Source organism: Gymnodraco acuticeps, unplaced genomic scaffold (genome assembly GCF_902827175.1).
Source record: "Gymnodraco acuticeps unplaced genomic scaffold, fGymAcu1.1, whole genome shotgun sequence".
Lineage (NCBI taxonomy): Eukaryota > Metazoa > Chordata > Actinopteri > Perciformes > Bathydraconidae > Gymnodraco > Gymnodraco acuticeps.
Window position 1 is genome coordinate 5808399 of NW_022990441.1, and position 11358 is coordinate 5819756.

Below are 11358 nucleotides of genomic sequence, written 5' to 3' on the forward strand. Positions count from 1 at the left end.
TCTTGCTCTTCAATCTTCATCAAAACCTCCCAGAAGAATAAGTGTGTTTCAGAGGAAGAAACGACAACACAAAAATAACAGACGGACATTTTATTTGATGAATTATGGACCCAAACATGCCCCCAGTGAGGGGGTGAAGTTGGACATGTGAAAGAGGAATTTGACTGTTTCGCACAAGAGTGAAACTGCAGAACAATGAGAAGTGACACAGACAGAGCTATAAATAAGAGAAGGACTGGTTTCTATTGCATTTAGTTTGATTAAATATTAAGCCAGCTAGTGTGACAGCTACATCAGAGAAGACAATGTGAAGCGCAGATCTGAAACTACTACTTGAGACTTTTCGTCAACTTCTTGTAGGAAGTCGTGTTTTTCTCCCAAAATCATGTGAAAGCAAACATAATAGATCTTAGACAAAGATTACATTTCAACATTTACAAGTGACCTCACTAATCATTTAGTACATTGGAAGGCAATTCATGAGAGGGTTTCTGTTGTTTCCTAGGTTACGATGTTAAGGAGTTCTCTTTTAAAGACCCACATTGACTGGGAATCACCTTCTGACCATTAATGCTGGCAGCATTCCCTGCCACATATGATGGAATGTTGACTTGTTTCTTAAAGCCTTGACCGGCAAGGTCTTCAGACAAAGACATTAGTGAGAGGACAGACAGCTTCACAGTGCAAGCAGCCGGAGCAGCATCATCTGGCTGTAAATCCAGAGGAGTCAAGGGAGAACATTTTGGGAAATACACCTATTTACTTCATTGCAGAGATAGATATCACTGATATGGTCATTCTAAGCAAGAACGCAAATAGGAGCTATGACCAAAATGTTACCCAAAATGTTTATTTTACAGTGGAGAGTGTGTGAGGGCGCTTCATGACCCCGACGGTCCCGCCCTCATAGCTCTTCTTCTGTCTTCACCTGGACCATGTTGGAGGGGCTGTCCTGGGCCTCTGCCTGCGGAGCCTGGCTCTCATTGACGAGCATGTTGAACTGCAAGTCGCTGTAATGGGAAAAGTCCTGAGAGTATGTGCTAAAGTTCTGGTTTAAGTTCAAATCCATGTTTGCAAACGAGAGGTTTGCATCGGGCCCCTGCTCAAAGCCAGAGGACAGGGACATGTTGAAGCTCGGGTCAGAAAGCATTTCCCGCAGTTCAGGTATTTCTAGGATCTGGTTGATGATTGTCGTTGTGTCGGTGTCGGAGTCCTGGGGCTCGCTGTACTGCATCTCCCCTAGAGCGAAGGTCCCGGGCTCGGGGGCACAGAGCCGGTCCTCCGAGGGCATCATGGTCTGAGGCTGCGGGAAGTGAAAGGGCTGCTCCGCTGCAGGGGCTCCGTCTGCTGTAGGAGAGGAACAGGTTGGGTTAGGGAGGAAATCAAAACGTAATGAAAGGTCTGGTATAAGGTAGAACACTTTAAACTTGGATCATGACATGAGATGATATCTAAAGCCTAAGATAAATGTAGTTATTTCAAGACATTTCAGTGATAACAAAACCCTCCTTACGTGTAATATATTAAAATATGAATATAGACACATCCCGTTAATTGGGAACACCTAGCTAAAACGAATGCAGTCTAATAAATACTGCTATACATCCTACCTTTCATAAAGAATATATTTGTATTCTACCTTAGTATGTGTAGATTTGGATGTAGAAATATGTGCCAGAGCTGACAATCATCTTGAAGAATTGTGCCTTAAATATAAATTAAATAAGCTATAACACAATTATAATAAGAACATTATAGTCACAGTAATTGTATATGTGACTTCTGTGCCTACATTTAGTGTGAACATAGAAGGGGCAGATTCTGGTCATACATGAAGGCAGATTTAAACATGTAGTGTAAGTTACTAACGCACATCTTCTCAGCTTTAATACAACAGAGCCTTTGTTAATATAATCAGTATCACCTGTGCTTTACCTGCTGTGACAAGTCAAAATGTTAGCTGCTAAAAATACAAAAATGTCAAACGGACACAAAGACTTCTTGCTTCATTGAATCAGTTCACCTCCACCTCCTCCAGAAGAAGTAAACATGAAAGAAGGGTCCATAAATCGAATGTAAGGAAAGTCTTTCAGGCCTCACCTGTCCCACACGACTTCTCTCTGAAGCTGATGTCTGACTTTATCTTTCTCTTCCGTTTCACCTCATATGGATCTGAAAAGAGGAAATAATAATTGACCTGATGTTCGGCCAGTAAGATGATCTGATGTTTTTGCTTCACATCAAGTAAACCGCCCTACAGACAGCGCTGACTGACCCGGGTTGTGCGGCAGGTACGTGAAGGTGATCGACTCGCTCTCCATCTGGTCCGAGAGCCGCCGCAGGACCACGCTGACCTCCACCTCCTCCGTGAGGTCCTGCTCCTGGTAGGGCGGGGTCTTGAACACGATGGCGATCTGCCGGTGCACGTCTGTCTGCGCAAACTCCCCGCACGCCTTCCACGAGCCTCGTCTGAAGATGATCTCGATGTCATCTGTGGATCAACGACACGCAAAGCCAGGGCAATCAAAATCAATGAGAAAAATACTTCCTAATTTTGAAATAGCAGTTGGTTACAGAATATCAGGTTATACATTACACAGAGGCATAACATTATACTACCACTTTTGCTTCAAGTTAAGTTCATGATACCTGACTTTTTTTAAATGTTAATTTTCTTTTGGCAGGGTAACAGAAATCCCTTTCAGTACAAAGATCCTGCAGTAAATACCCACATCATTTAAAAGGCAACTCCCGAAGCTCTGTTGTATAAAAACACTGAATGAGCTTCCGCATAAATGACAAAAGATGCGAAGGCTGCCAAATACACACGGCTGAATCACGTGATGTAGCTCTGCTCAATCAAAGGATCAGTATCATCAAAAGGGAAACCGTGGTCGACTTAAAATGATGACTCAAGGATTAAAAAGAAACAAAGTCATCAAAAAATGAACATAGAAATAAGCTTTATAGAATTGGTCTTTGCCTAAAAAATACACAAAAAAATAAAATAAAAAACGTAGTTTATCCTCTAAACCAGGGGTGTCAAACTCAAATACACAGTGGGCCAAAAAAAAAAAATCGGTACTAGTCGAGGGCCGGACTGGTTCAATGTTTATTGAATGAACTTATTGCACATATTAAACCTGGAACTAACAAAGCTTAAATGATTGCCTATAACAACATTAAACATTAAATAATCAGTTGCATTCATTTCTTATGGCTCTATCTGCAGCTTTTCCGAAGTCATTTCTTATGATTACATTTTTCCACAGGCCAACAACAGCTTCAAAAAAACTATTTCCCTCATAGAAAAACCAAACATGCCCTGTTGTCGTGAGAGAAAAAGTGCAGAAGGCAACATCCATTGAAACTCAGTGTGCTGCTGTGATGCTAGTTCAAGCCAGATGTTCATCAATGTTTGGGGTCAGGCTCTGAGCTGAGGAAATCCTCAGGATGGAGTGAAGGTGTGCGTGCAATATACCGGCGGGCCAGATCTAATAGTAATTAAAAATTATCCTGCGGGCCGAAATTAAATCCACCAAGGGCCTGATTTGGCCCCCGGGCCTCGAGTTTGACACATGTGGTCTAAATGTATGCCGTTTGGACGTTCACAAATGTAACACAAATAAACGTCCTCTTACCTTTCTGCACTTTGTCACACAACATGTAGATTTCCGTCTTGCCGGCGCAGGAGCCTCTGTACTGGTTAAAACGTCCGATCTTCAGCTGAGATGTGGTCGTGGCCTCTGTGAACAAACACAACAACGCGTGAGAATCAGGAAACACATTAACACATGGTTGGTGCGGTTTAATCAAGAGACTGTTTCTTACTCTTGTCATAGATGGGGTTGGACAGCACTGGGCTGAGACAGTCCTTCCCCCCGTCGTCCCACTCAAAGTCACACTGAAAACACAGACGTACCACGTTCATGTCCATGTCCTCAATGCCCTTTGTGTGACCAGCTGGGGGGGGGGGGGGGAGACACAACAGTCTTAATGAATTTCAACAGCAAGAAAGAGGAAACTGTGTCATCCATTTTTATTTAAAATGTATTGATGTGTACAAACATAACAATATGAACTGTGTGTGTGTGTTTTGTTTCATCTTACTTTGAAAGGGGTCGATATTTTGGCTTCTTCTCTTCTGAAGTGAAATGTCCAGCTCTTTCCTCCTCACACACTGGATCCCAAGGTTACTAAAGCTTCAAGTCCAGAAGACAATAAATACTTACTATTTTGTATGATGGACAACACACCAAATGTATAATGAGGTTACTGTACGAGTCTGAGGAATAAACTGTTTGATAAAAAAGTGGCATGTTGATGCAGGAGATGAAAGAGGGATGGGAGGAGCACCTGTGACGTCGGTTGCTGTGAGGGTTGAGCGTGACCACGCAGATTCCTGATCCATTCGGGCAGTCTTTACCCACAAGGCAGTGGGGGTGAGGTCGGTGTGGAGGGTCTTTGGTCACCAAGGAAACAGTAACTGTGACCCTCTTTAAGTGTTCGATGGGACCTTGAATCTGAAAGAGAGAACAGGAAGATTAAATAGTTTGGGGGAGTCAAAATTACAAGGCATCTGTGACATAAAAACACATGTGTTATTATTATTTAGAGGGTGTTGTGCAACATGGCAAGATATTACAAGAAAACAGAAACAAGAAGGGGAGCTTTCAAATTGAGAAACATTGTGAAGATTTAATAAAATAAATATGAAGAAATACAGGACATGGGGAGAAATTCAGATGATCTGCCAATCAAAGCCTTCTTTCTGTTCTTCACACCATTGGGTGTTTGTGCATATTTAGCATATTCAATCTTCTTACTTCTGCATTTGAAGACTCCATTGCTTTTATTTCTATCTATTATAACTGACCTGTTTGTGACAAATATCTGATAACCAGTCCATGTAGTATCAGTTCACCAAAAAGAACGGAAATGCCAAAATTAAATATTAATTAGGGGTTTTACTCAAATATCTACATTTCATTTACATGAATTGCAGAAATCCACAGATTTTTCATTGACAGAATCCTCACACACCTTGTGTTTCCTCTTCGTTGTGTGAAATGTATGTTTGTATAACGCGAAGATGAAAGTGTAGTAGTGTTGTCAGAATGTGGGAAGGTGACAAACCGCCCGTCTTTGACCACACTTCGGCTGGGATTTGTGGGGACTTTCTTTTTGACTGACAACCCACATCCTTGCAGCTCCACCCTCCTCGCAACAAGGGGTTCAAGTGAACACACCAAACATGATCAACTGTGGTTAAAACTTCTCTAACTGCCACTGAGAGCTAGTAAACCCCCTTTAAGATCCAACGCGAATTAACAAATGTAAGTGTAATGTGTTTACCTCGATGGCAGGCTGACTCTTGTTGGTTTCGGTGCTGGACGCCCCCGGGATGCTTCCGGCCGAGCGCCCCTCACACTCATAGCGAAACCTCATGCCTCTCTCCTTGGGCTCCTCCACCACCACCAGCTTGGGCTTGTTCAGTAGCCGCTCCAGCATCTCGCTGTCGCCTCCGCGGTTCTGAGAGGAAACACCGCTGGAGCTCTTGGAAGCCAGCGAACACGAGGAGCCTCGACCACGCCGAGAGGAACTGGATGCAAAAGATCGGGAAGGATGAGCCATCTCTCTGGAAGGGCAGGACGGGGGCTGAGGGAAGGTGCAGGTTGGCTGTGGAGAAACAATAGAACAACATTATAAACGTTGTTATTTATCATTTATCCAACCTGGTAAGACCCATTAAAGTTGGCAACCTCTCTTTCATTGGAGACGTAGTCAAGACAGCTGCATAAAAGAGTTTCAAGAGACTAAAGAAACTGTTTCAAATGGCTGGAGCAGAACACATGGACACTTATCAAGCTGAATTCCTACATATTTATAACAAAACATGTAGCAACTTCTATTGTGTGCTCTTGAGGCGTAACAATATAAAGATAATGTTGGAAAATGTCATTACCTGCTACTCTATATTTCTACACTGCCAAATTATAAAACGTTTCCAGTTTTTTGACCACTCAAACAGCTTTTAGAACCCAGTCCTACATTCACCTATTCACACACACAATTAGGGCTAGAAGGGGCCACCGGATCACAGCAGAGATAAACACACGCACACACAGACTGTTGGGTATTCGTTTGGGAGCAAAGGGCTAGCATTACCATTTCACACACTTAAGATTAATAAAATATATTTAGATTAATATTTTTGATAAAAAGACCCAATGATTCCAAAACTTCTGATATACGCAAATAAGACATTATCTAACTTTTGTTGAACTTAGGAGGAATAAAGGCGCTAATAGTTAGATGACAAGTTAGTCAAATAAACACCTAAAGGTATAAGCCAATCGCTTGGGGTCATATTTATGGATGATTATGGATTGTTATCAGTTACAACAATGACCTTATAAACATTTCTTTAAGGGTCAAATAAGTAAATGATACAATATTTGACACGTAATAAAAATGAAATTAATGAATAACCTTCCCGTAGAATCAGAAAACATAAACTTACAATCAGAGGCAAATATAAAGCATATATAAGATAAGCTACCATTCTAGCAGATAACACTGCATGTCTGAAGTGAAATGAAGCATCAAAACTGAGTCACTGCATGTTTTATCTTCCTACCCTTCTTGTCTCTCTATCAATGCAACAACCATGCGCTCATTTGACTCCTCCTTCGCTTCAATGTCTTATTTCCCCCTTCCACCACAGATACCCTATTTTCCATCCCCCTCAAGACTCCTGCATGTCTCTCATGCTGCTTTTACTTTCTCTATCTACAGGTTCTGCAGGGCTCCCTTGCTTCACTTGTTAAACTCTGTTCACTTAGGTCTCTGAATGGGTTACACGTGACGTAAAAGGAAGAATCAATAAAAACACCCTCAAGTATTACGTCTATCTGAAGCATCAATGTAACGGCAGATGAGAAATCAAACCTGTAGGGAACAAAGAAGAATAGAAGTTGACCTCTCTGTCACCTGTGAAGCAGAAACTGAGGCTGGGAGCTCATTAAACTGCAGCAGAGATCTGGGTGATGCCTCAGCATGAGATCATGCTTCACAATATCCGGTCAAGAACTAGACGTCTGTTGTCAAAGCCGGGCCAAACCTGTTAGCCTGAAAACACTGGAGCTAAACAATAGCCTGGCAGAGTGAGCAGCGAACAGGAAATAGGAAGTCAGCTCAACCAATCGACCAATTGAAGAAGCGTCTCAGGAAGAAGAATGTGAACTTTCACCCCTTGGTGGGTTTGGCTTGTAAACAGAAAGGACGTCAAACAGAAAAAGGGAGTCATATTACAGTTTTTCCATCCACTCCTCCTCTCTCTCTGTGTCAGCCTCCTCCCTCAGAAAAGCATGCGGAGGAGGTGTGTCAGCCTCTATCACAGCTACAAGTCCCTCTTAACAAACAATATTTGAATACTAAAACCCCCATTTTTGCAATTTCACATGCAGATCCTTTGCTAATAAAGACTTTAGGCCGTCTTCTTGTGCCTTACATTAAGAGCTCTCTGAGAATGCCACATCTTCACTGCAGTGTCATCAGATTACAGATTACTTCGGAGCCGTAAACCACGTGCTTTATGGTAAGAGCCCGAGCTGCCTGAATACTCCTCTCAACAACAACCAGCCCTCTGCAGGCTACACGTGTACTACACTGCAGTGAATTACACCAACATTAAATCCATACAACAAATACTTTTTCACTAAATCTTTAAAATGTCAGAGAAAATTGTGAGAACTGACATCAAGCTTCAAGAGCTCAAGGTAACAGTGTGAACTGAAGGCTTTCCTATACTTTAAGGCTAATCAGATACATTACAAAAACAAAACAACAAAGCAACAAAAACGTGTGTTTGAGAATCTGGAATACTTATATCCATGTCCTTTTTGCGCAATATTTCACTTAAATAATAACATTTGTGAAATTATTTTTGACAACCAACAAGTAGGTAAACTGACCATTTGTTTTGAATGAAGTCTATGTTAGATAAGGACAAGCTGTGGAAAAGCCATAAGTCTGGCAGACAGAGTAAAATGGTAGACTTTCTATTAACGGTCTAAATTATTAGTAATAAGTCTTGACATTAAAGCAACATTATGCTTCTCTAACTGTGTTTACAATATTTAATAATAAGAGGTCTGTATTGTATATAATTAAACTTTATCTGTGTGTTATAAAGGCCTGTTGTCGCCCCATTTGCAGTTGAGCCAGTACTCTGGGTGTTGCCCACAGTCATTTTGGGAAATGTAGGAAACCTATAACTGAGAAACAACACAAATGACTACACTGGTACAAAACACCAGTGTGACAGCACACCACAAGATGTGTTTTACCCTCTCACCTGACACGCGGTGCCTCTCGCCACCAGCACGGGCTGAGAGGACGGAGAGGAGCTCTGCCGGAGCAGCCTGTGGTTCTGAGGCTGGCAGAGGTCAGCAGGAGGAGCGGGGGGGCCGGGCAGGAGGGCTCGCAGCCGCTCTCCCCCGTCCTCTGTGATGATCTCCTGAATGAGGTCTGGAAAATAATAATATTTTTTATGAAAACTTCATAGCTGATGATATATAACAGAAGGATATAAAGATGGTAAAACATCCAAAAATAATAGGGAACTCTGCTGATGAACTAGTATAAAAGGACATGGTAGTAGGTAATATATTTAGTATCTCTAAGGACTCATAATTTAACACATATTTTAGGGTTTTCCACTAGTTTTTCTTACAGCTTACACATACATCAGAAAAAAGGTTTTCACATGTTAAAGAATTATTAAACCTGTGGGCAAAAGGGCAATATCCTACAGAGGAAGTGCCATTATTTAATGAGTGTGATTTATATAGACACCGGCAATAATAATTATATAATAACTCTGTTTGTATTTTGTGAATATATTTATTTCTGTGTTTATTTCTTTTTGATGTAAATGATCAAGCTTAAATTGTTATATAATTCACACTATCCATTTGTTTTTATATCAGGACACCAAATTGTCCCACCAATTACCAAAACATATACATGTGATGTGGTAAAGTGTTTCAGCAGTGATGTTGCCATGGTTACCAGAACATAAACCTCATGCACACTGATTTCCACCTGCGGTCGAGGTGTAAGATGTCAGGGGCTCCACACTCACACAGAAACTAGTTTCCTGCAGCTAAGATGGTCACAATAGTACCACAGCAGAGATTATTACATTCAAATGATATTGTGTAATTTGAATAAGTAAAATTGGATTTTTTGTAACACATTTTTGACAATAAAAAAAAAGTAAAATACAAGTAGGCCTACATTACAAAAATAATAGGTAGATGTATGAATTCTTAAAATAAGTTGCAGGCTTAAATGCAAACAATTTAAAACATAAATAGAACAATGTTTAATAATGCTGTTTAGCTTGCTGTTATTTGGTCCTGATGTCACATTAACAAATCACAAATGCATCTGTCAGAGCAAATTAAACTTGTGCTGCAAATGTGTCTGGTTCTCAAAGTGCTATGAGGAAGCAGAAATAGGCCAGCTAAAGATGGCCTGACTTCTCCTTTCTCCATGAGGTTGCAATAACACAAAAAACACATGTGGGGTTTACTATGCGTTTTGTGCAAAAGATAAAAGAAACTTACCAAAGTCTGATGCTCCTCGCGGCTCTGCAGGAGACACATACAGAGTTGTAATAAGTACTACCACTCAGATATGTTACTTAAGAAAAAGATCAAAGTAATCAAAATATACTTGATAGTTACTTATGTCCAACCTCAGAATAATGAATATCATATCACTGGGTTATTATAATCATTGGTGTATTCATGAGTACATCACTTTAATGTTGCAGCTGGGGAAGGTTAAACTCAACTACTTTATATGGGCTACTGCTGGGCATCTTAACATATACAAATATATCACAATTGATCAGGTGATTTTGTGATTGGCTTCAAGAAATTGAAATTGTCAAAGACAAGTTGCTATATTCCTCTGTAAGGAAGTAATAGAGAAGTATTAAGTAGGATACAATGGACATCAAGTTGACTACCACAAGGTTTAACTTAAGTAAACTCGAGCAGGCTGTGTACTTAGCACTGCAAACAGAAATAATCTGAATAAAACCTGTTAAATGTTATCCAGGAGTAAGTGGAGCCAACAGAGAGAGCCGGGTGGGAGTGTTTGTTCCCGGGAATGGGTGTTGGCTGCTCTGCTCTGACAAATCACATGCCTGCCGGTGCCGGTGATGTCAACCCTCTCCCACACACACACATACACATAAACACAAACGTAAAGATTAAGACTGAAACCTGTGCCGTTGAAGATGTCCATGCCTTTCATCGCATGTGAGTTGTTCTTAAGGACCATGAACTCCACCGTCGTGTCCTTGTAGTTATTTCCAAACCGGAATATTTTCGGTATTAGTCTCTGCGGTGAAACTTTGAATAAACAGCTCCGGTAAACAAGACTAGCTCTAAGTGTGTGTACCGATCATGGTACCGACTGGTGACAGGCAGTTTGACTGTGAGGACATGTGTTGAAGATGTTGAAGAGCAGTTCACTTCACTTCAGTGGTTCCGCAGCAGCTTCGCTCTGATTGGCTGCTTGGGGTCGGAAACCCCCTGAACGTCACACGTCACCTCCCACAGGAAAACCCCCCGCAAAGAAACCAGGTGCCGAAAATCAGCTTTATTAAGACTGCAGGTGCCGTACTGCAGCTTTAATAAGATGCATGGGTAATAATAAATAAATGTGTCATTATTAAATAAAAGTCCCATGAAATAAATAAACGTGTATTTAAATGTACATGTATACATATTTATTGCCTCATTTATTTATTTCAGAATGTATTTCATATATATATGTATTTATTTAATTATGTATGTATTTATTTAATTTAGGCTTAAATGGCAGTCCATACATGGGTACTTATGTCACTATTATACAAAAGGTGTTGTTTTAGATTTGTACATAAAGTTTTCGTATTATCAAACGCCACTGCATGCATCATTTGCAAATAGTTCAATGTCGCACGCACGCGCACACACGAGTTATCCTGGTTGCATCATGCCACTATCCTGCTGCTGCTCCTGTTTCCGAGAAACTGATGGAGTGGTGGGAATTTCTATTTTTGTCATGAATATTAACAGATCAAACTTCCCCAATAAAATGTCTGCACGTTTAGTTACTGCCCTAAATACAGTGACGTGTTATTGCTTATATTTGAACTATCAACTTTTTGCTAAATAAAAGACCATTTGCTCAGGTGACACCTGCTGCTGACAGAGGACAGGCGGTTTAATGGAAATGGAAAGCGAAAGTTGAAGCGTTTAGACTAGAGGAAGCAGTGACTCAGCAGGGACCAAG

The 11358-nt window shown here is 40.9% G+C and overlaps 1 protein-coding gene across 3 annotated transcripts; it reads right to left on the bottom strand.

Moving 5' to 3' along the window:
- Nucleotides 1-75: 75 nt before the first annotated feature.
- On the bottom strand, nucleotides 76-10528 carry relb (v-rel avian reticuloendotheliosis viral oncogene homolog B). Of its 3 annotated transcripts, none has more exons than XM_034225627.1 (12): nucleotides 10302-10528; nucleotides 9636-9659; nucleotides 8360-8532; nucleotides 6994-8279; nucleotides 5356-5679; nucleotides 4357-4523; nucleotides 4111-4202; nucleotides 3832-3963; nucleotides 3642-3746; nucleotides 2276-2491; nucleotides 2101-2172; nucleotides 76-1347 (listed from the first exon to the last, which is right to left on the bottom strand). In XM_034225627.1, exons 5-12 carry the CDS (start codon nucleotides 5632-5634, stop codon nucleotides 905-907), a joined length of 1506 nt encoding a protein of 501 aa, XP_034081518.1. In that variant the 5' UTR covers nucleotides 5635-5679; nucleotides 6994-8279; nucleotides 8360-8532; nucleotides 9636-9659; nucleotides 10302-10528; the 3' UTR covers nucleotides 76-904. The 3 variants fall into 3 exon arrangements, with proteins under 3 accessions (XP_034081518.1, XP_034081519.1, XP_034081517.1); XM_034225628.1 differs by having other exon boundaries at nucleotides 6983-8279; XM_034225626.1 differs by lacking the exon at nucleotides 6994-8279.
- Between the last annotated feature and the right edge of the window lie 830 nt (nucleotides 10529-11358).